Source organism: Plecotus auritus, assembly GCF_963455305.1.
Source record: "Plecotus auritus genome assembly, chromosome: 7".
NCBI lineage: Eukaryota > Metazoa > Chordata > Mammalia > Chiroptera > Vespertilionidae > Plecotus > Plecotus auritus.
Window position 1 is genome coordinate 142,617,815 of NC_137774.1, and position 23,503 is coordinate 142,641,317.

The 23,503-nt window shown below is 37.9% G+C and overlaps 3 protein-coding genes across 14 annotated transcripts in view; 1 reads left to right on the forward strand and 2 right to left on the reverse strand.

Annotated features, from left to right (window-relative positions):
• The window catches only part of TRAPPC13 (trafficking protein particle complex subunit 13), a 31,210-nt gene extending 26,833 nt beyond the window's left edge, over nt 1-4,377 (reverse strand). For 6 of the 11 annotated variants that reach the window (XM_080681414.1, XM_080681413.1, XM_080681421.1 and 3 more), the window contains exon 1: nt 4,025-4,377. In XM_080681414.1, the coding sequence (XP_080537540.1) occupies nt 4,025-4,070 (46 nt within the window). In that variant the 5' untranslated portion in view covers nt 4,071-4,377. The remainder of the gene's footprint in view (nt 1-4,024) is intronic. The other 5 variants (XM_080681415.1, XM_080681417.1, XM_080681416.1 and 2 more) reach the window with 5 other exon arrangements.
• Nucleotides 199-1,729, reverse strand: SHLD3 (shieldin complex subunit 3). Its single transcript, XM_080681427.1, has one exon. The coding sequence runs from the start codon at nt 1,625-1,627 to the stop codon at nt 872-874; it is 756 nt and encodes a 251-aa protein (XP_080537553.1). The 5' UTR covers nt 1,628-1,729; the 3' UTR covers nt 199-871.
• A 331-nt stretch (nt 4,378-4,708) lies between the features above and the next one.
• TRIM23 (tripartite motif containing 23) overlaps nt 4,709-23,503 on the forward strand; it is a 34,201-nt gene continuing 15,406 nt past the window's right edge. The window contains exons 1-6 of one of the 2 annotated variants that reach the window (XM_080681055.1): nt 4,709-4,883; nt 10,324-10,486; nt 14,529-14,650; nt 17,193-17,471; nt 18,196-18,378; nt 21,349-21,564. In XM_080681055.1, coding sequence (XP_080537181.1) covers nt 4,803-4,883; nt 10,324-10,486; nt 14,529-14,650; nt 17,193-17,471; nt 18,196-18,378; nt 21,349-21,564 — 1,044 coding nt within the window. In that variant the 5' untranslated portion in view covers nt 4,709-4,802. The remainder of the gene's footprint in view (nt 4,884-10,323; nt 10,487-14,528; nt 14,651-17,192; nt 17,472-18,195; nt 18,379-21,348; nt 21,565-23,503) is intronic. The other variant, XM_080681056.1, reaches the window with a different exon arrangement.

Below are 23,503 nucleotides of genomic sequence, written 5' to 3' on the forward strand. Positions count from 1 at the left end.
ACCCATGTAAGTCCTTTGGTTATTTCTATGAGGTGATGCATAAACCCATTTTATAACATTTTGGTTATGGGAAACCAACAATGACTTCAAGAACCAGCAGGTTAGTAAGCAGTATTAATAGTCATTAAGATGGAATTCCCTGTATTAGAATAAAGAGTAACTTGATTTCTTATCATATTTGATACTTCTTTTCAAAACATGTTATATAGCCTTAAAGATGCATTATGGCCTTAGGAAAATTATATACTTTTTATTTAACCTTTGTTTCAAGACAACACATCAACTGTTATCTATTACATATCTTTGGGAACATCAGCACAATTTGGTTGGTCTCCCATTTTCAACTATATACATGCCACTTAAATAGCATTCACTGAAACTGAAACTGGTTTTAGTTTCATTTAAAAAAAATTATTACATCTTAGATGAGTAAAGAAAAAATACTATGAAATTAGATTTTAAGGATTTATCCAAATCCAAACTATCCCCTGTAATTCATAGGAATGTATAACTCAACCATTGGAAAAGTAACAGAACAAAAGGAATGGCACATTTTACCTCTAACTTCAGTATAAAAAATAATTTATCACAATTAATTTAAACAGTGGCTGTTAAAAGTAGAATCCAGAAAGTTCTTACTTAAATGACAAGTCTACAAATTCACATGATGTTTATTCCTGGGATACAAACTGAACACATATTACCACACAATTATTTTTCACAATGTTAAGAATAAATAGGCTATGGTAGCAAAGGTTCAAATAAAAAAAAACTGTCATTAAAAATTTAAAAACCAGTAAAAAAATTTATTCATCTATTTCAATATATACTGTTCATTCAGAATAGTCTTTTTAACAATCACTGGAATTCATTACATACTAAAAATAATACCATGTTTACGCACAAATAAATTTATTTTCCCAGTAAGAGCTAATCTTCCTTTAAGGAGATTTCCCACATATTCACAGTACATAATATCACAAAACACCCATATTTGGCCCAAATGTCTCTGAATTGTAGCATTACAAGATGGAAGTTCATTGTGCCTGATAATTCTATTGAGTTTTGCCCAAATGTCTTCCAGAGTTTGGTTGTTACATATAGTGTGATCTATTGTCCATCTTGCTCTATAAAATAAGTGTAAATCTAGTGCCTTTACACTATCTTGCAATTTTTTAGACAAAGGAAAAATATCTTCAGTACAATTTCTGCTGGGGAGTGAAACACTCCAAGACCTCTTCTTGTGCTGTTTCCCTTTCTCTGATTGTTTATTCAGATTTCCAGAAGTAGTCTGTTCATTCAGTGTGTGTGACCGGATTAAGTGCTTCTTTTCTTTCAAATTAGGCTGAAACTCCAACAAAGATACTGTACAATCATAACTCTGTGATTTAACATCATGTTCTGAAATGGTTAAGTATTGTTTCACATCTTCGGTTGCCTCTTCAGAAATCACAGGTGGTGATCGTTTAGGTTTGAGCGGAAGTTTGGACCCATCATGAGGAAACCAAGGGATAAATCTTGATAGTGGACGTGTAGGAAAGTCTTGAATTGCTTTCTCTGCAATTTTCAGCAATTGTGTGGGATCACTCTCATATGCTCGATAATGCAATATTATTTCTGTGGTCATTCTGAAGTAATCCAATTACTCTTAATGAAAAGAAAATTTCTTAGCTGAGCTCCTCAGAGCTAGAATGTAATTTAAAATTACAAGACTGTCTCTTTCCAAATCAGAGGGAAACAGGACCTAAAGTGGAAGTATTGCAAAGAATAAGATATGGTAGGGATAGCCTACATACAAATAGTCAGGGAGAAAAGGAAAAACAAAAACCAATCCCAATATACTATTTTACCAAAATGCTATTGGTAAATATGAATGTAATCCACAAAACTGGAAATCCTTTCTCTCATGAAAATAAGGGTTCTGGATTAGATGCCCTATCAGCTCACTTCTAACCTAAAAATGCTAGTAGTCAACATGTTTAACCTAACAGATAATAAAGAATTTGGAAATAATGATATTAATATATTAGGTACTAATAATATTAAGACTATATATGAAACAAAAATTAGTGATTTTTAAAATACTAGATTCATATATAGATAATTTAAAGAAGTAATAATACTTAAAATTTTGAGACATCTCAGTAGTAAACACTAAAAGCATAAAAATGGTTTCAGTTTACATTTTACCCAGGCTAGGGACTGGTTTTGTGATAGCCTCCTCTGTATCATTAGGGCACTTCAGTATGAAGACCATGGCTCCTGAATTCCAATTTGGAGGGAAGCAAGAAGGCTAGACCCTTATTTTTTTCTTCTTATAACACAGAAGTCCTCAAGTTGCCCCGAATTAAGCATTGATAATAAGTTCCAGCATATAGTACACAGGCTCAAGAATGGAGCCTTCCAGGATCTGCAAGTTAGGTTTTCTAACCAGGTACAAAGCTGCAAAAGCCATACTTGCAAGTTCTTTCATATCTTGCACTAAAAAAAAAAAAAAAAAAAAAAGAGAGAGAGAGAGGGAGATTGAATCCCTTCTCCCCAAAATCATTAAAAGAACTACTTGATGAGGGTTCTCCCACTGTCAGGACAACAGTGGTGGGGACTCCTGACATGATGTCAACACTCATTTGACCACTTTCTGAAGAGTCAAAAGAAGTCATCTCATGATTATTTTCACCTACTGTTAATGTCCATTAACTGATTTGACAACTTGTAAATTCGTAATATTCATAATTTTTAATGTTTCTTAAATTAGCACATTCTTTCAAGAATGAATGCTTTTATTTTTTCCCTTATACTTTCACATTGTAAGATAATGACATTGAGAATTCTTTCAGTATTGTCTAAACTTACTCAGTTTTGGAAAGAACGAGGAAGGCCTTGTGCTGAAATATTGCCTCAATAATTAGCTTTGTGATCTTGGAAACGTTTCTTAACTTTTGAGCGTTAAGGAACCCCTATTGGGCATGCTTGCTGTGAGATTGAGAGATAAAGACCCTGACAGTTCCTTTTCTTCTTTTTCTTAAGGAATAACCCACTTCAGTCCAGCCCATTTGCTCAAACTAAGCTTACTGGGCATTTTGCTATATTACTTAATATTGCACTTCCTTAATTATACAGCCAGAGGCCGTCCTGTTAACCCCAGCTGTCAGTATACGATTTTATGTTACAAATGGGACTGGTGGGCTTCTGGAAGGGAAGGTCCCTCAAAATGGATACCACAAGGAAGTGCAATGTAACTGAATTCAAAAGTCTACTAAGCATTTTCTCACCTCAGTGGAAGAAGGGATTGGTAACCACATATCAGAGCATCCAAGAAATAAAAAAGTGCATTTGTGGTACGGAAAACAGATAAAATACAGCTGAAAGCATTTAAAAGTTTTTCAGAAAACTCTAACCTGTTTTTCTCTAAATAATGATCTAATTATCAAACATACTTAGATTGCTATGTACAGAAAATGAAAGTTGACGTGAATTTTCCCATATACACAATATTTTGAAGTACACTACAGTAGATTTTAACAAACCTGAATGATATGTCAGTACTATGTACTTCTAAATCTTTGGCACTGCTATTTTACAGATGAAGTTGAAGGCTCGTTGTCAGTGCCGCATGAAGGGACAAGACACCAAAGAAAACCACTTCAGAGGTCGCCTGTCATCATCTTGGTCACAGGGCTCTCCCCGGGTAGGATGGGAACGTCAGGTTCTGGGACTAAAATCTGTCTGGTGACTGCAACAGCACATAACTGAGTGACGTGCCTCTCTTGGCTTTACAAGCCATCCCCTCCCCTCCGCCACTGGTCTATCTATCCATTCTAGAGGAAGGCTCTCAAACCTAACATCAGAGTTGAAATTGCTTCCCGCCACTTCGGCACCAGGGGCAGAGCGGCAGGGCGTGCAATGAGTGTAAGAAGAACGAGGCCTACACCCCACAGGCCAGGGCTGTGCGGCCAAGACTTGGAGATCCAGAGAGAGAAGGGGAGAGAACAGATTAAGGGGAGTCAGGTTCGCAAAACTTTACCTTTCAGAGCCAGCAGGTGCTCCTGTTTGGGGGGATTCACTTCCATTTTGACCGGCACTTTCGATCGAGAGCCTACGGGGGTTGAGGAGGTTCAATCCAACTCGGAAGAGAACAGAAAAACGCACTTTCGAGAAGGCAGGGCGTCAAACACAGTCCCTTCCGGTGGTGTTTTAAATTGCCTTCTTATCAGGTCCTTTACGACCCAATGGCAGCTTCTCACCAAGGCCACATCTGGCCTGTGGAACGCCTATACATAGAATACTCCTCTTCCCATCCGCACTCACAATTCGCTACTGCACGACACCACTCATCGGAACAATAAGCGGTCTCCGAAATTGCGGCCTTGCGGCGTAAAAGATACAGAGGTAGCACGCTGGGACTTGTAGTTTATATAAAAACCGCACTGCATGCAGGGAGATGTAGTCCCTCCTCGTCCCCCTTCCTTTCGCGACTGGGGACAAGATCTTGCTCTTGGAGCGAGAGTTGCATCCCAAAATTTTAATTCTCTTTTAGCTTTAATTTTTTCTTAACTTTATTCCTTCCATCAGTGGCATATTCTTTAATAACAATAAAAATAAAGCGCCCACGCGCAAGGATGTGCAGCCAGCTAGTGACTGGCGGGAGGAGGAAGGAGGCGGTCCTGGGAACATTTCCCCGCCCTGCGCCGTATTGCGCCTGCGCGCCAGTGGCGGGCGCCGAGGCTTCTGGGTAGGTGGCTCTGCCCCGCCCCTCCGTTGGAGGCTCTTTCGGGTGCTTCTGCAGCGCCGCTCCTCCAAGGATGGCTTCTCTGGTTGTAAACAAGGCTGGATCGGGACTAGACAGTGGCCGTCAGGGCAGCTGGGGCACGGCCGTGGTGAAGGTGAGGGGCCTTGCGTTCTCTGTTCTCCACCATTGGCCTGCCTGTGGTTCATCCCCGTGAGGGGGCTGCAGCGCCGCGGCCCGGGCTGCTTTGGGCGGGATGCGCGGCCTCTGGGCCCCTCTTGGCCGTACAAGCCAGGCCCTCCCCTCCGCGACTGGTCTTCTGTTCTTGCCAGCCCTCTGCCTGGCATCACCTAGGGGGCATTTGTGAAAAGAAGCTTATGGGCCTATGAGAGTGACCTGGGCTTTCTTCCCCCAGGTCTTCTAATTTTAATTAAACTCAACAGGCATTAATTAGCTTGTTTTTATTAAATCAAACCATTATTAGCTCCAGGTATTATGTTAGCTTTTTAAATCGCTAGTGTCTACTTATGAGGTTGATGTTAATTCCTGTTTTACAGGTGAGGAAACAAAGGTTTACGTTAACAGTGTGTGGCAGAGCCAGGGTTACTGGCTCTAAAGTTTGCTTTTTACTATTGCATTACTTCCATGATCAGACATCAATTATTGGGTGACCTGCCCCTTCCTCTCTTGGTCAACACTTCTTAAAAAAAATATTTGTATTGATTTCAGAAAGGAAGGGAGAGAGAGAAACATCAATGATGAGAGAGAGTCATTGATCGGCTGCCTCCTGCACGTCCCCCTACTGGAGATGGAGTCCGCAACCCGGGCATATATATGCTCTTGACCAGAATTGTACCCAGGACCTTTTAGTCCCGAGGCCGACGCTGTATCCACGGAACCAAAGTAGCTAGGGCTTGGTCAACACTTTTAAGAAGTCTCCAACAGCAACACAGCTGGACAGTAACACTAGGGCTATGAATTGCCCTATGCTTGAAGTTTGAAATTCTACCCTGTGTAAATGCTCCAAGATGCCGTTTCTAAAAAATCAACTGAAATAACGTGGAATTCATTTTTCCCTTCCACTATATGTATGGAAAAATTTGGAAGGGAAAACTGATCATAATGGTTTATAAAATCCCTTATTTATAACCTGAGATACTGATAATTCTCAGTACTGGCTACATATTCGAATCACTGAGCACGTTTCAAAAAGCACAAACTGATGCAGCCCTCCCTCCCCCCCAGTTCTGTTTAACTTGACATCAGTATATTTTTTGCATTCCCAGAACTGATTTTAATGTGCAACCATGTTTGAGAACCACTGGACCAGGTAATATCTGAAGTATTTTTTATTTTTAATAATAGCCTTCTAATGATTTTTCACCTAATGTTGGTTTTATATGACAACAAATGTTACATTTCTGCTCACAACTGTATTAGTCAGTATTGGTGGTTGTTGATTCATCTGACCTTTATATACTAGTATTGATGAAGTTATTCTGAAAACACACAGCATATCCAAGATGCAAAGGAGCCCTCTTATTATAAGGTATATTGTGTGGTTGAGATTTTATTTATGGAATTGTATTTTTTCTAAGAATATCTGAAGATTATTTTGTGAATTAACATGAATTAAGAAGTTGTATTAGGCATGAATATTATTGCTGTATCTACTTTGTTATCCTGTTTACCTTAAAATCTCAAAACTATACCAAAGCCTGATGGTACTCCAGTTTGTAATAGCACACAGTTTGAAATATTAGAGGCTCGCTTTATTCATTTTAATCTTTACATGTAATATGTGCCTAAGCTGTGCAGTAGGACAGTCCTTTTTGGCAAGAGCCTCATGCTGTAATTTGTAAGAAGTATGTTGGCATAATTTGTTTTTAATTGTAATTTTCATAGATGAAAGCAAGGAGTGTTAATTGGAAGGTAAGAATTGAAGTACAATAAAGCTAACATTATGTAAACTGGCCTCTTGTTTAATGAACAAATTGATAATGGCATGGCTCTTATCATTAGAGAAACAAAGATAAAAATCTAAAATCAATATTATTTACATTCAGAAAAGAATCAAGAAAGTTTCTTTTGAAAGTGAGCCTCACCCTGGCCACTGTGACTCAGTTGGTTGGGCATTGTCCCATGCATGGGAAGATTGCTGGTTGAAATCGTGGTTAGGGCACAAAAAAAAAAGAGAAAATGAGGCTTCTTAATCTTTTAAAAATATGGACTGGTTAATTAAAATTTTATTTATATGTAATAAGTACATGTAATGAAGTCCTCTTTGGCATATTTGTAAAGTTTATAAAATTAAAAGCTATTCTATCTAGGACTTAATTTACCTTATACTAGGGGCCCAGTGCACGAATTCGTGCACCTTGAAAGGAACTGTGGGCCGTGAGGCTGCAGTGGGCACAGGGGCGGGTCTCAGCCATCTTCCGCGCCTCTGCCTGGCCCCTCCTGCTGCGGCCAGCAGCCCTGCTCCTGCCGCTGCTCCCCCACTGACAGCGTGGAGCGATTGGGGCCAGCGCCAGCAGTGGGTGCGAGCAGTGGGTGCGAGCGGGGCCAGCGCTGTCAGCTGGTGCAAGTGGTGGCTGCTGCCCAGATCGCCCCTCAGAATCAGGGGGAGGTGGAGAAGCCCTGAGGGGTGATCGGGGCTGGCTCTGGGCGCCAGCAGCAGGTGTGAGCGCCTGGCAGGACCACGGCGCACGGGAGCAAAGAATTTTCAGTAACCACCAGAGGTTCACTCAGATGACAGCAACCGGTGCCCTGCCTTGATCTGGTGCCCCTGCTCACCTCCACCATCCCGCCATGGCCGATGCCTGCCATGTTCTGTGCTCTGCCTCCTGCTGCCGATGCCCGCCATGTTCCATGCGCACCCCCTGGTGGTCACCGCACATCATAGCTACCGGTTGTTCGGTTGTTCCGCCGTTTTGTTTATTTACATATTAGGGTTTTATATATATATGGATTGTTAGCCCAAATTCCTATTCATAAATACTGAAGAATTTATTACTCTGTTCTTTACTGAGTTGATGCAAAATAGTCTAATAACTTTATTTTTGTACCCGTGTTTGGTTTACTAATCAGTGTATTTCTAGTGCTTTTTGAAGAAACCTATAGTAGCAGCATAAGTTCTTTTAGCTTGTGTAATAATGTCAGAAATATAAGATATAAATGAACTAAGTAAAATTTTAATTTGGTTCTTTAGAGTATATTATCATAAACAAGTAAAATGTACTGTGTCACATTAGTTAGAACATTTGTAAAAAATGTTGCATTTATTTCATAATATCTAATTCTGTGGTGAATATCTTTTCTGTATTTAATTGAATTTGATATTTAAGTGAAACTTTTTTTCCTGCATTAAAAAAAAACACAGGATATGCCCTGGCCGGTTTGGCTCAGAGGATAGAGCGTTGGCCTGCAAACTGAAAGGTCCCAGGTTCGATTCCGGTCAAGGGCACATGCCTGGGTTGTAGGCTCGATCCCCAGTGGAGGACTTGCGTGAGGCAGCTGATCCATGATTCTCTCACCTCGTGGATGTTTCTATCTCTCTCTCGCTCTTCCTTCCTCTCTGAAATCAATAAAAAAAAAAAAAACCCCACAGGATAAATTGAAGTGTATGTGTGTAATATCTATAATTTATGTGCAGCTGTTTCCTAGCTCTTCCTCACTAGACTACATTGTTTTGCAGTATATGAATGTACCATAACTTTTTTCCAGTCTTGTATTGGTGTGTACTTTGTTTCTGATCTCTTGCTAATGCAAATGGTACTGTTAAGGATTAGCATATAGATCTTCTTACACATGTGTGAAATATTTGTAGGATTAAATTCCTGAAATGGAATTGTTAATCTATTCTAACTTTTGATAGTCATTGCCAAATTCCCTTCCAGAGAAGCTGTATCAATAAAACATTTCATAGCAACCAGCAATGTATGAGAGATATGCTCTCTGACACTTGCACCAGTACAAAGTGTTATCAACCTTTTTTATCTAATCTGAAAAAAAAGTATACTGATACAGCTTTCATTGCATTTCAAAGTGTTTTGAGTGATAGTGAACATCTTTTTATATATTTAAAGAAAAGACTACACGTCTTAAGAAAAGACTGTTTTCATTTCCTTTTTTGTGAGCTATGTGTTACATTTAAACTCTTTTTGAAACATACTGGGATACAAGCCAGTAATGAATTACCTGTTTATTTATAGTGAAAGATGCTTCCGTATCAGGTAGTCAGTCCAAAATAATTTCAGAGTTAAGATTAAAATTTTAATGGATTAAGTCTGATTTCCACTCTGGGTTTCCTATTTTTTTTGTGGGGAGGGGGGGTTATTTTTTACCTCCTGTTATGTATTTGTTGGGGGTGGTGGTTGGACATTTTGTGTTTACATTTTTATTTTGTTGGACTTTAGTTGGTATTTGGAATACCCTGTTCCTGAGAGCTTTTTGGTCTAACAGGAAAGACAGGATGGAAAGCCAGTAAAGGTATTCCAGTGTTTTGGGTGTTAAGATAGACACTTATTCATGGCACATGGGGGCCCCAGGGACACTGTGGTCATTTCAGTTGGACTGAGCTGTAGGTAGTCCTGAGAGATGCAGTGTTTAGGAATTTGTTGGTTTATTAAGGTAAAAGAGGATCCACTAGAAAAGTGTTTATTTAGCTATTCCCTCAGCATTAGCAGAAAGAAAGTGGCAAAAACAGTCATGTTTTGGGAACTACAGATCAGATTGTAGCAGGTCATAGATGGCAGGCATAGGAGTTTGTGGTACAATTAAACAGTTCAGAGTGGGTATATTTTTAAATTAACAAAAATTGTGAAAAAAATTATGAAATACTTCAGATATATTAAGAAATAAAAGTACCAAAAATCTTCCATTGATATAAATACAGTTTGTTGACTAATATAAAACATAAACTCATGGACCTGGGAATCAGAATTTGTCAATTCTCGTCACCTTCCTTTTGACTGACTACATGGCCTTGGACAAATCATGTACTTGTCATTGGAACTGGGTAGACAAAATATTCTCTAACCCAGGGGCATATTTATTAATTGAGAACAAGGAACTGAAATTTAAGTCAAAGGTGATTGCTTTCTTGCCTTTACATTATGTGATATAAGTAGATACTGGATACTTCAAAATTACTTAAAGTCTTACCATGTTCTTTATTAGAAGGGTAAATTGTCATCCTAGCACATATTCCAAATTGTCCAAATTAATGGTGATGTTTTGGAGGTTAGGTAATTGCAGAGGAGTTGTTTAATAACCTTAGTTTGGGAGAATTATATATTATTTCAGATTCAGATATAACAAATCAAGTCATAATTTTCAAAAGATGAAGATCATGATAATTTACACCATTATCCTAGTCCCTAACACAACATTTCAAGGAGATTTCACTCTGATGTAATTTTGGTAGGGTCTGTCAGATGAAATGATAAAAGGTGATTTAAAGTTTTCCAACCTAGGAGGAATAAAGTAATTAAATAAGATTTATTCAATATATTAGATCAGCTTTTCTTAAAAAAATAAAATATGTATGCTTTTAAAATCACTTAAAGACCACATGTTCCCTTTTCAAATATTAGGTGCTGGAGTGTGGAGTTTGTGAAGATGTCTTTTCTTTGCAAGGAGACAAAGTTCCTCGCCTGCTGCTTTGTGGTCACACCGTCTGCCATGACTGTCTCACCCGCCTGCCTCTTCATGGAAGAGCAATCCGTTGCCCTTTTGATCGACAAGTAACAGACCTAGGTAGGAAAATATATGTGTATATATTTAAGATTTGAAATTGTTCATGGAATACAAACATCATAGGGAAAAATTTTTTCCCACTTGCTTTTTAAAATTATATACTAGTAGTTACAAGATGGATTCAGTTTCTGTTAAGGCCAGTAGTCTTGTAAGTATAAATTAGCTCAATCTTAGGTACTAATTTTATTTAATCTTATGAGATGTTTGTTTATATTCAATACTTATTTATATATGAAGAGCTTTTTAAGATACCTGAGAACATAACCTATTCAAAGAAATAAGAAAATTATTTTGCCTGAAGCCATTGATACAATAAAACAATCATTCTATAATTAATAGGCCAATAATGAAAATACAGATTAAGTAATTTGAGTGTCAGCATGTTTTTTTTTACTGGTATTAAAACAGAGTGTTTGTAGCTTGTGATAACTACTTGTTTTCTGTTTAAATAAGTGTAAAGGTCTTGTTGATTTTTTTAGTTTCCTGAATCTTTTAAAACTTTGCTTTATATTTCAAAATTAGTTATTAATATGGGATACTAGATTTGGAAATAACATTAACATTTTAACAATTATTTTACAAACCCAAGTTCTATAAATCTATTCTTTTTGATAACAGAATTTTCTTTAAAAGAAATAGTTTAAAATTTTCATTTTTTTTCAGGTCAGTAGCAATATTTGTTTTAAAGTTGATGTCAAGTGGAACACATTCAAAATAATTTACAAAAAAAAGAAAGATTTTTAGACTGGAAAACTTTAAAAAGTTGAGAATCATGATTATAAAATGTTTTCTTGTAGGGAAAGGATAGTTTTCTTAAGGTTTTGGTAGTCTCTGATTTAAATAAATACGTAGTATGTCCGTTTGCCAGAAAACTAATATAGGACAGTGTTATCATTACTATAGATGGTATTAATGCATTATTAGCCAAAAAATAATTAGGGGGAAGAGGAAGATATCTGTATTTCAACATTCTTTTGTTTGGCTTTTTATTCTATAAGATATATATACCATCTTTATAGAGAACTATAGAAATGTATATTTTAGAAAAAAATATTTCTTAAATGGAGGGTGGACCATTCTCCCTTTTTGAAGGGCACTATACCTTTTTTACATAAATGCGACAATGTGCGTTGTTACCACCCTCAATGCTTAACTAAATCAGAAATTTGTGACAGACAGTGGTTTAGTCATGTTCTAGGTTAGCCGTGGGCAAACTACGGCCTGCGGGCCGGAGCTGAAAGAGTGGAGGGTTCTCTTGCTCTCCCCTCCGCTCCTTTACTTTGAATTTATATTAATTCACACAAACACTCCATCCATGCTTTTGTTCCAGCCCTCCCGTCCAGTTTAAGAACCCATTGTGGCCCTTGAGTCAAAAAGTTTGCCCACCCCTGTTCTAGGTTGAAGTTAGACATCATTGCTATCATATCGCATTAGAAAAACCAACAAACCAATAACTTTGCCTTGGATGTAGATTGTAATTACTATAGCTTATATATTAGATTTTTACTGTGATTTTAGTCTGTGAAATATGTGTTAGTGACCCTTGATATAGTTTGATGCCATTATTTTTAAAAATCTATTTTTAGTTATACTAGAAAAATAATGTAATGTACATTGCAGATAATTTGAAAATTATTAAGGTATAACAAAGAAAAAAATAATTTGTGATTCCCTTCTCTAGAGAAGAAAATGACTGTTAATGTGAGAGAATCAGAATCAGATTTATTCTCTAGTCCAAGAAGAATATTAGTAGTTAATTGTGGTAGTTATCAGTACATTTCTGTAATATTTCTAATTCTTCTTTACTGTCCCCGTGGTAAAATTATACTTCCCTACTCTCTTATAGTTAGGTATGGCTGTGTGATTCCCTTTTAACTAGTGAAATATGAATAGGATGAAGTGTTAACTTCCAGATAGAAGCTGTTAAGAAGGGATTTATGATGGTTTGCAGTAAATTCTTCTTCCTGATATAGTGAGGTGGTCCAGGTGGTTAGAGGCTCAGTGGCCTATGTCCCTGATCATGGACAGTATGGAACAATCTTTCTTGTTTTCCCCAACCCTGATATGTTGCATGAACAAAAAGTAAATCTTTATTGGTTTAAACCATTGAGATTTTAGAGTTATTTTGACAGTTACAGAAATATTAGTGATATACTACTAGACAGTAGATAGATACTGCTAGGAGTTCATTATATAACTAGAGGCCTGGTGCACGAATTTGTGCACAGATGGGGTCCAGCCAGCCCGCCCCGATGGGGGCTCATCAGGCCAGGCCAGTGCGGGGGGGGGGGGGGGGGCAGGGCAGCAGGCAGTTGCCTGACTGGCCCCACCCCCAATCAGGGTGTTGGGGGCTGATCGGGGCCCGGATTAGGCTGGTTGGTTGCCGCAGTGCGCACCATAGCCACCGGTCGTTCTGGTCGTTCTGGTCGTTCCGGTCACTGAGCTTTTATATATATAGATGACAATATTTAGAAAATTGTCAGGATAATATTTTTAATTAAAGGACTTGCTTAGTATACTTCTTAATGCTTATATAAATAGAATAGATACAACTGAGCTTGTAGTAGAATAAGAGTGAAAAATGTAAACAATTAAGGAGAAAGCCTTGTTGGTTAACAAGGTTGAGGGAGAAATGCTGGATTGGCTGCATAAAGGTACTGGGGAAAGGAGGTCACAAAAGTCAGAAGAGGCTATTTAGCCTAATTTGAATTTTTTTTGGAGGACCACAACAAGAAATGGTCTTTCCTTTACTTTCCCCTTTTCTTTTTTTTTTTTTTAAATATATTTTTATTGATATTTCACAGAGAGGAAGGAAGAGGGATAGAGAGCTAGAAACATCGATGAGAGAGAAACATCGATCAGCTGCCTCCTGCACACCTCCCACTGGGGATGTGCCCGCAACCAAGGTACATGCCCTTGACCGGAATCGAACCTGGGACCTTTCAGTCTGCAGGCCGACGCTCTATCCACTGAGCCAAACCGGTTTCTGCACCTTTTCCTTTTTAAAGAAAAGCTAGGCCAAGAGGAAGCGGAGCCCTGCAGCCAGTAAACCCATCACCCGTCATTTATGCATTCATTCAGTGAATATGGATCAGGTGACAGCAACGTGTCAGGTGGTATTTGTTGCATAGAAACTCACCATAACAAACATATCAGACATATTCCTTCTAACTGCTGAAGAATCTGGCTTTTATTTGTAGGTTTTGGAAGAGAGAGAGAGAGAATCAGAATGAGTGCATTTGCATGCATGCATGTATGCATATATGCATACTCATCTGGCCTTTTATGGTCAGTTCTGGGGAAAAGAAGCATTGTTTCTTATTCAGATATTCCTAGAGTCTTATCTACCTAAAAGGGATTGTTTTCTTGCTTTAATGTATCTGCGTGAAAAGGAGTTTTTATAGTCATTGACTGCTATAGGGTTCTAGGTTAGATGAGGGGTGGGGGAAATACTATCTTTAGCTGTTCTAGTCCCAGTTTACTTAGAGATGGGGCTATTTTAGGTTGTGTATTTTTTGTATGGGGATTTTCAGACATGTGTCATAGCTTATTTGTGGTCATAAAATCAATTTAATTGGTTGTGACAATTTTTTAAAAAAGAAATAAACCTAAAACAGTGTGTTGCACACTGTAAGAGTGAATACTGGTATGTGAAACTTTTGTTTCAGTTATATATATGACATATGATCATGGGTTGCAATGTAAACTGTATTTCTTACCTTAGGCTGCTATAAAAATATTTTAAAGCACTTATTTTAGAATATATAGTAAAAGTCAGTGACAGAATAGGATTTATAAAGTTAAATGATAGAAAAATAATAAAACTTGAAATTATGTTTCTATTTAGAATGCTGAGGAGTTCTGTTTTTTAAAGAGAATATTAAGACGTGTTCTATCATAAATAAATGGGGGAAATTTGCATTTTAAAAATTTAGACATTATTAATGGCTAAACTGTATGACTTAGAAATTACTATTGAGGTATGAGGTAAAGTGATTACAATTGCATTCTGTTAGATTTAGTTTTTATTTTTATATTCTAGGAGATTCAGGTGTTTGGGGATTGAAAAAAAATTTTGCTTTATTGGAGCTTTTGGAACGACTACAAAATGGACATATTGGTCAGTATGGTGCTGCAGAAGAAGCCATTGGGATATCTGGAGAGGTATTGATTGAACTTGGTGAAATATTTGTTATGAGCATGGATTTTTTCTTTTAATTTAAAATATTTGCCATAAAAAGCACAATATTACCTCACTTACAGGTAGGATCCCAGAAATAAAACTTTTCGTACATTACAGTTCTTAAAGCAACAACAATTCCAACAGAACAAAAGTAAAACTGAAACCTGAATTCTTTCATAATACTATACCTAAACTATGTCTTGTGTATAAGCTTGTCTCCCTATCCTAATTCCTTTCTATCCCAGAAAGTGAAAGAGTAGGATTATGGAAGAGTATGAAGATGTGCATTAAAGCAGAGGATACAAAAGTGAACTAGTGAACAGGAAGGGAGGGAGGGAGGGAGGGAGGGAGGGAGGGAGGAAGGAAAACTCTATGCAGGAGGCTATTTAATTAGAAGCAAAATGCCTTAAAGATAGCACTAGCTTCTGAGGGAATTACTACTATTAAATATCTTTGTGAGAAGGTTAAATTAGGTGTAGGTGTATCCTCTTTTTCCAGACAGGTAGATATCCCGAAATATTAGAAGTCCATGAACACAGATTAAAATACATTTTAACACTTATGGAATTAATTGCCTGCATAGCTCATAGGCTGTTCTGAATATAAGAATAGTTGTAGTAAATAGCAGTTATTGATTTTGGTGATCAACTTTAAAACCATGTTTAACATCAAGGTAAAAGAAGTCGAAATGATTTTCACTTCTCTTTTATTAAATCATTATGATTTCTTTATGTAAAGTAAATCCTTGAAATGAATTTCAAACTGAAGCATTGTTTTCTGAAATTTTTGCAGTTCTTTCACACACTCTGATATTATCTTTATTTCAAAAGACATCATAGTATTATCTGATGTTGACCTTATAAATTACTTGTCAAATCTTGAAAACAGAAGACATGAATTTTTATTTTACATGTACATATTTCCCATAATTGCAAACAAAGCTATCTAACTTTGTGTTCTTTTTTTTTTTTTCAAAAAAATATATTTTATTGATATTTCACAGAGAGGAAGGGAGAGGGATAGAGAGCTAGAAACATCAATGAGAGAGAAACATCGATCAGCTGCCTCCTGCACACCTCCCACTGAGGATGTGCCCGCAACCAAGGTACATGCCCTTGACCGGAATCGAACCCGGGACCCTTCAGTCCACAGGCCGACGCTCTATCCACCGAGCCAAACCGGTTTCGGCTGTGTTCTTTTTTTAATTTGTGATATTGAGTGACACCATTGATGTATTTTCTAATTTTTATTTTTGGAAAAATTTTATACCAAATCTCTCCCTTTCTAATTGTGGCCTTTTAATATTCAGCAAAAAATTCCAAAGCTTTCTTGGTGATCTGACATGTAAAATGTTCCAACTTGAAGCTTTTTAGTAATTAATGAAAATTAGAAATAATACTTAAGATGGGGGGATGAGGACACACATGTAATACCTTAATCAATAAAGACATTTAAAAAAAGAAATAATACTTAAAAGCTTAATACTTAAAAGCATAGGTGTTGATTGTTTATTTGCTTAAATCAATGGCTTTCAATTAGAATTGTGCATTGGACTCACCTGTGAAGCTTTAGAAACTAGTACACAAATTCAGACTTCATCTCTAACCTATTGAATTAAGTATTTCCCAGGTTGGATTCTTGGCAACATGGTTTTATTTTTATTTTTTTCAAATCTTTATTGTTGAAAATATTACATATATCTCCCTTTCTCCCCACCCACCCCACCCAATTAGCCCTCTTTGGCACCATGGTTTTAAAAGCTTTATAGCTAATTCTGATGCACACCCCTTGCTGTCTAAATAGCATTGTGCTTCTCTTCCTATATATCATCATGACAGATAATATTTAAAGCAGTGGGTATGTTTTGTTGTGGTTTTTTTTTTTTGTTAATCCTCACTCGTGGATATTTTTCCATTGATTTTTATTTTTTTTTTTAGAGAGAGTGGAAGAGAGAGGGAAATACAGAGAAAAACATTGATGTGAGAGAAACACATTGATTGGTTGCCTCCTGCATGTGCCCTGACCAGGCCCTGGGCTGGGGAGGAGCCTGCAACCAAGGTACGTACCCTTGACTGGAATTGAACACGGGACCTTTTGGTTCCCAGGCCAGTGCTGTATCCACTGAGCCAAACCAGTGAGGGCTAAAGCAGTAGGTATGTTTTTAACATCAATGGTTTTAGTCTTTAAAAAAGAATTCTAACCTCTATTCAGTTTCTTTCTTGTAAAGCGAAGGGATTTTGTGGAAGTTAACTTTACTCTGACTGTGAATCTATGAGAATAGTTTTATTTTTGGCCTCAAGTACATTAGCATATATTGATAATCAATTTTGGGAATAGCTTCTCACCCATAGAAATGAATACTTTCTCAGATGAGTAATGAATGACCTTTGTACTAATTACCAGTGTATTTTCATATAAAAAGGCTGATTAGTTATAAAAAAAGATTATAGGCTTTTATGTTTCAAAATTTGTCATGCTATAGTGATTGGAGTTCAGTCTAAGACATTAATTTGTTTTTATCAGAGCATCATTCGTTGCGATGAAGATGAAGCTCACGTTGCATCTGTATATTGCACTGTATGTGCAACTCACTTGTGCTCAGAGTGTTCCCAAGTTACTCATTCTACAAAGACATTAGCAAAGCACAGGCGAGTGCCTCTCGCTGATAAACCTCATGAGAAAACCATGTGCTCTCAGCATCAGGTGCATGCCATTGAGTTTGTTTGTTTGGAAGAAGGCTGTCAAACTAGCCCACTTATGTGCTGTGTCTGCAAAGAATATGGAAAACACCAAGGTCACAAGGTATGAATATAATTAAACTGGATGATTTTACCTAGCCTTCTAGGTCACAGTTCGTTTGGTAGACTGAAAAGACATGAGATTTAATTTCTGAATAACAAAAATTTCAGTAGAGAGGCATCATGATTTTTTTTTTAAAATATACATTTTTATTGATTTCAGAGAGGAAGGGAGAGGGAGAGAGAGATAGAAACATCAATGATGAGAGAAAATCATTGATCGGCTGCCTCCTGCACGCCCCTGAACTGGGGATCGAGCCCACAGCCGAGGCATGTGCCCTTGACCAGAATCGAACCTGGGACCCTTCAGCCCGCAGGCCGACGCTCTATCCACTGAGCCAAACAGGCCAGGGCATGATTCTTTCTTTAATGAAAATAGCTTTCCAGCAGGAAACAAAAGTTCTCTTCTTTAGTGCATGTTTTCATAATGCACTGGATTGTTTTGATATTTATGTCTGTTGATGAACTACTTGTGATAAAATTTTAGAGATACTTGTGGTTTCTTGGTTAGTGAGAAATGGATTTGTAAAAATTAAATTATTGCTTTGCAGGATAAGTAGTTATTGGGTGAAGGCAAATTAGCATTTTGTGTGCTGTGCTTTTGTAAATGTGGTAAAAAAGCCACTTGTGGTTGAAGATTTTTTTAATTAATAGGAGTGATTTAAGTAATTTTTTTATATCATTAGTCAAATACTATGAGTTTTTTTCTATAATGTTGCATTTTATAGCATTCAGTATTGGAACCAGAAGCTAACCAGATCCGAGCATCAATTTTAGATATGGCTCACTGTATACGGACCTTCACTGAAGAAATCTCAGATTATTCCAGAAAATTAGTTGGAATCGTTCAGCACATTGAAGGAGGAGAACAAATAGTGGAAGATGGAATTGGAATGGCCCACACAGAACATGTATGGATTTTTTAATTTGTTCTTTACCTTTTACCCTTTTTCCTTCTTACCTTTCACCTTCTATTATTTATTGAGCAATTATATTGCACTAATCATGAAATAATTTTTTAAAATTTTTTATTTATTTATTGTCTAAAGTTTTACATATGTCTCCCTTTTCCCCACTTAACTCCTCCTCCCAGCCATTCCCACCCTGCCCTAGTGTCTGTGTCCATTGGTTATGCTAATATGCATGCATACAAGTCCTTTGCTCTCTAACCTCCCAGCCCCCTGCCATTTGTCTCTGGATCTATTCTTGTTCATCAAATTATGTTGATCGTTATATACCATATATGAGTAAGCTCATGTGATATTTCTCTTACTCCGACTGGCTTATTTCGCTTAGCATAATGCTCTCCAGTTCCATCCATGCAGTTGCAAATGGTAAGAGTTCCTTCTTTTTTATAGCAGCATAGAATTCCATTGTGTAGATGTACCACAGTTTTTTAATCCACTCATCTGCAGATGGGCATTTAGGCTGTTTCCAAATCTTAGCTATGGTGAATTGTGCTGCTATGAACATAGGGGTACATATATCCTTTCTAATTGGTGTTTCTGGTTTCTTGGGATCTAGTCCTAGAAGTGGGATCACTGGGTCAAATGGGAGCTCCATTTTTAGTTTTTTGAGGAAACTCCATACTGTTCTCTGCAGTGGCTGCACCAGTCTGCATTCCCACCAGCAGTGCTCGATGTTCCTTTTTCTCCGCATCCTCGCCAGCACTTGTCATTTGTTGATTTGTTGATGATAGCCATTCTGACAGGTGTGAGATGGTACCACATTGTCGTTTCGATTTGCATCTCTCAGATGATTAGTGACTTTGAGCATGTTTTCATGTGTTTCTCGACCTTTAGTATGTCCTCTTTCGAAAAGTGTCTATTTAGGTCCTTTGCCCATTTTTTGATTGGATCGTTTATCTTCCTTTTGTTAAGTTGTATGAATTCCCTGTAAATTTTGGAGATTAAACCCTTATCTGAAATATCATTGGCAAATATGTTCTCCCATACAGTTGTCTTTCTTGTTGTTTTGATGAAATAATTTTTATGCAAATTCTGTCTTCATGGAACTTAGAATTTGTCAGGGAAGAGAGACAGTTTCACATGTGATAACTTGATTTTGTGGGGGAAGCACAGGATGCTTTGGCAGTGCATAAGAGGGACTATGATTTAGGTGAGTCAGGGAAGATTTCCCAGAAGACGTGATATCTAAACTGAGATTTGAAGGGATTTAGTCAGGGGGAAAAGTGGGGTGGGGAGTGAGTTGTCCTAGAGAGAAGCATTTGTTAAAATGCTCAAAAGTGAGACTTAGACATACTGTAGAATCCTCAGTTCACTGTGGTTGAAGGTTGGAATATTGGGTAGGGCATGGCAGGAAAAAGAGGTTAGAGAGATAAGATCCATGGCAGGATCTTATTAACTGTTATAAAGAGTTTGGACTTTATCTTAAGGGCAGTGATGAGCCATTGAAGAATTGGCTTAGAAGTAACAATCAGTTTTTCGGTAAGAAAGGTTGCTCCTTGCCCTATCTGGTTTGGCTCAGTGTTTACAGTGACGCCCTCCAACTGAAGGGTCGCAGGTTCTATTCTGGTCAAGGGTGGGTACCTCAGTTGCAGGTTTGATCCCCAGCACTGGTTGGGGCGCGTCCGGCAGGCAACCAATTGGTGTGTCTCTCTCACGTCAGAGTTTCTCTCTGTCTCTTTCCCTCCCTTCTCTCTAAAAGTCAATAGAAAAAATATCCTCGGGTGAGAATTAACGACAGGAAAAAAGAAAAGTTGCTGTTCAACGTAGAAAATGAATTGGAGTAAGCAACAAGATTGGAAGCTGGGAACCTATCAGCAGTTGCTGAAATTATTCAGTTGAGAGATGCTTTATGACCAATATCACTAAAGTAGTGAGAATGGAGAAAAGTAGATGGATTTGAGATTTTGAAGTTGAATAATTAGGTCTTAGTGATTAGTATAGCTAATTTGAATAGCTGACTTGGAGGGTCAGGCATGAGACCTAGATTTCTATTTGAGGATACATTCCCTGAGAAGGTGACATTGAGCAAAGACCTACAAGAGATGAGAAGGGGAACCATGAAAATACCTGGGGAAGAGTATTCCAGGCCGAGCAACGTAAGTGGAAAGGGCCCTGAAGTTGGAATGTGCATGGTGTGCTTGTGAAACTGTGAGGAGGCTAAATGCAGCTGCAGTAGAGTGATTGAGGGGGAATGTAGCAGGAGTTGAGGGCAGAATGGCACTTGCTCTTCTTTCTGCCAGGAATGCTCTTCCTCAAGATATTTGTGTGGTTCCTCTCTTGCCTTCTTCAGATTGCTGTTCAGGCTTCCTTTTCTCAGTGAGTCTGTCCTTGAACACTCCATACAAAGGACTTGGGCATTCATTTTGAGGGGAATGAAGAGTTTTGAGCAAAAGAATATCTTTTGACTTATCATTTTAAACAGATCATTCTGGCTGCTGGGTGGAGAATACATTATAGTGGGCAGTGGCAGATATAGTGAGACCAATTAGAAGACTATTATAATAATCAGGTGAGAAATGATAATAGCTTGGGTCAGGTTGATAGAGGTTGAGGTGATGAGGCATGGTTAGATTTTGTATATATTCTGGAGTCCAGAGAATTTGCTGAGGGATTAATTGTGGAACATGAACAAAATGTTAAAGATGGTTTCAGTTTTTTTGTCTTGAACAATCTGGAAGATGGAGTTGCCATTTATTGAGATGGAGGAAACTAGATTTTGGAGAAGAGAGACTCCTTTGCTTTTGAGATGTTATTTAAACAGTTGGGTATCCAAAGGCTGTGGTCCAAGGGACAGAGCTAATGTGAAGATACAAATTTGAGAATTTTTAAGGATATAGATGGTATTTAAATTTTCATTATTTCACATACCCAATCTTTGTTAGAGTTGCTTAAACTTTATTTTTATTTTCTTAGGTACCGGGTACTGCGGAGAATGCCCGGTCATGTGTTCGAGCTTATTTTTCTGATCTACATGAAACTCTGTGTCGTCAAGAAGAAATGGCTTTAAGTGTTGTTGATGCTCATGTTCGAGAAAAATTAATTTGGCTCAGGCAACAACAAGAAGATATGACTATTTTGCTGTCCCAGGTTTCAACAGCCTGTCTCCATTGTGAAAAGACTTTGCAACAGGTAGGTAGTTTAAACATAGGAAGGATATAGTTTAAGGAAAATAGTTTTTAAGGTTAAGTAGATAATTACCAGAGGTACACGCTAGTCTATTTTATTACTTTAATAAATATTTTTATATTATTATATGTTACTGCATTCATTAACATTGTACTTAGGACATGGTCTCTATAACCTCCAATTGCTCCACCAGCAAATCAGTGTCCTCTTCTTCTTGTGCCCTCCCCACCATAAAACCATGGGTTCTAGAACTTCTAACTCTGTCATTCTTCAATCATGCCAAGTCCTTTACTCTTCTTTGCCAACCATGTACTATTCCTTCTGCTTGGCAGGTTTATATCTCCCTTTTCTGCTAGTGGAAATCCTTCTTCAAAGTCTAGCTGAAATGTCTGCTAATCTTTGAAGTCTCTCTTCCTTGCTCTTTTTTGGGGGTACCTCTCTAGCTCTAATTCAGTGGTTCTTAACTTTGATGTCACAGAAAAGCTATTTAAAAAAAATTTTTTTATTGATTTTTACAGAGAGGAAGGGAGAGGGATAGAGAGTTAGAAACATCGATGAGAGAGAAACATCGATCAGCTGCCTCCTGCACGCCTCCTATTGGGGATCGAGCCTGCAACCAAGGTACATGCCCTTGACTGGAATCGAACCCGGAACCCTTCTTCAGTCCTTGGGCCGACGCTCTATCCACAGATCCAGACCGGTTAGGGCAGAAAAGCTATGTTTTTTGATGGTTGAGGTATTAAGAGGCATTTGTTATCCAGTTTGCAGATGATATACTTTGCTAAATGGTGAGGATTTATCTATTGATTTAGCAAATATGTATTGAGTGCCTAGTATATGCATGTACATTCCAGATACATAGGATATATCAGTAAACAAAACAAGCAAAAAGCCATAATCTTGTGGAATTGGCATTCTAGCAAGAAGATGGACAATAAACCATAACCATATCTAAATAAGTAAATTATGTAGTATATGAAAAAGTGAACTAAAGAAGAAGAAAAAAAAGTGTGGAGGTACAGCAGATTGCATTATTAAATAGTCAGGGTAGCCTGGTCGGAGTGGTTCAGTTGGTTGAGCGTCGTCCTGTGCACTGAAATGCTGCTAGTTAGATTCACAGGGCACATTATACATAGGTTACAGGTTTGATCCCTGGTTGGGGCACGTAGGGAAGGCAACCAATCTGTATTTCTCACATCTATGCTCCCCTCTCTCTCCCTCTCTCCCTCTCTTCCTCTCTCTGAGGATGTTCTCCGATGAGAAGTAAATAAATAGGGTAAACATCATTGAGAGAAGATGAGATTTGAGCAAGAACTCAAAGAGGAAGAAGGTGAAGGAATTAGGTAAAGCTGTATTGGGAGGAAGACAATTCCACTGAGGAAATGGTTAGAGGCAGCATGCCTAGTGTGTTTGAGGAACAGCAAAAGAGGCCACTGTGGCTGGAATGGAGTAAGCAAAGGGGGGAATAATAGAAGCTGAAATGAGAGGTAATAGAGATTATATGTAAGTAAGGCCTTGGGCCATTGGAAGGACTTGAGCTTTTCCTGATTGAAATGGGGTTTTGAGAATAAAAATGAGTTGATCTTACATGTTCAAAGGATCACTCTGGATAATGTGTAAAAAATAGATTGAAGGGGCACAGATAGAAGGAAGGAGTTCAATGCTTAGGAGGCTGTTGTAGAATTCCAAGTGAGAGAGAATAGTGTCTAGGTAACCAGCAGTTAGAAATGCCCAGATGCTGGGTATCCAGTAGGATTTGTTGACAGGTTGTTGTGGTTTATTAGGGAGGAGAAGGCAAGAGTGACTTCAAGGTTTTTGTTCTGAGCCACTGGAATAATGGAATTTCCATCAACTAATATGAATATGCAACAGTGACTAAAAACTGACAACACCACTGCTGTCATGGAACATACATATTTTTGGGACATCTCTGTCTTTTGAA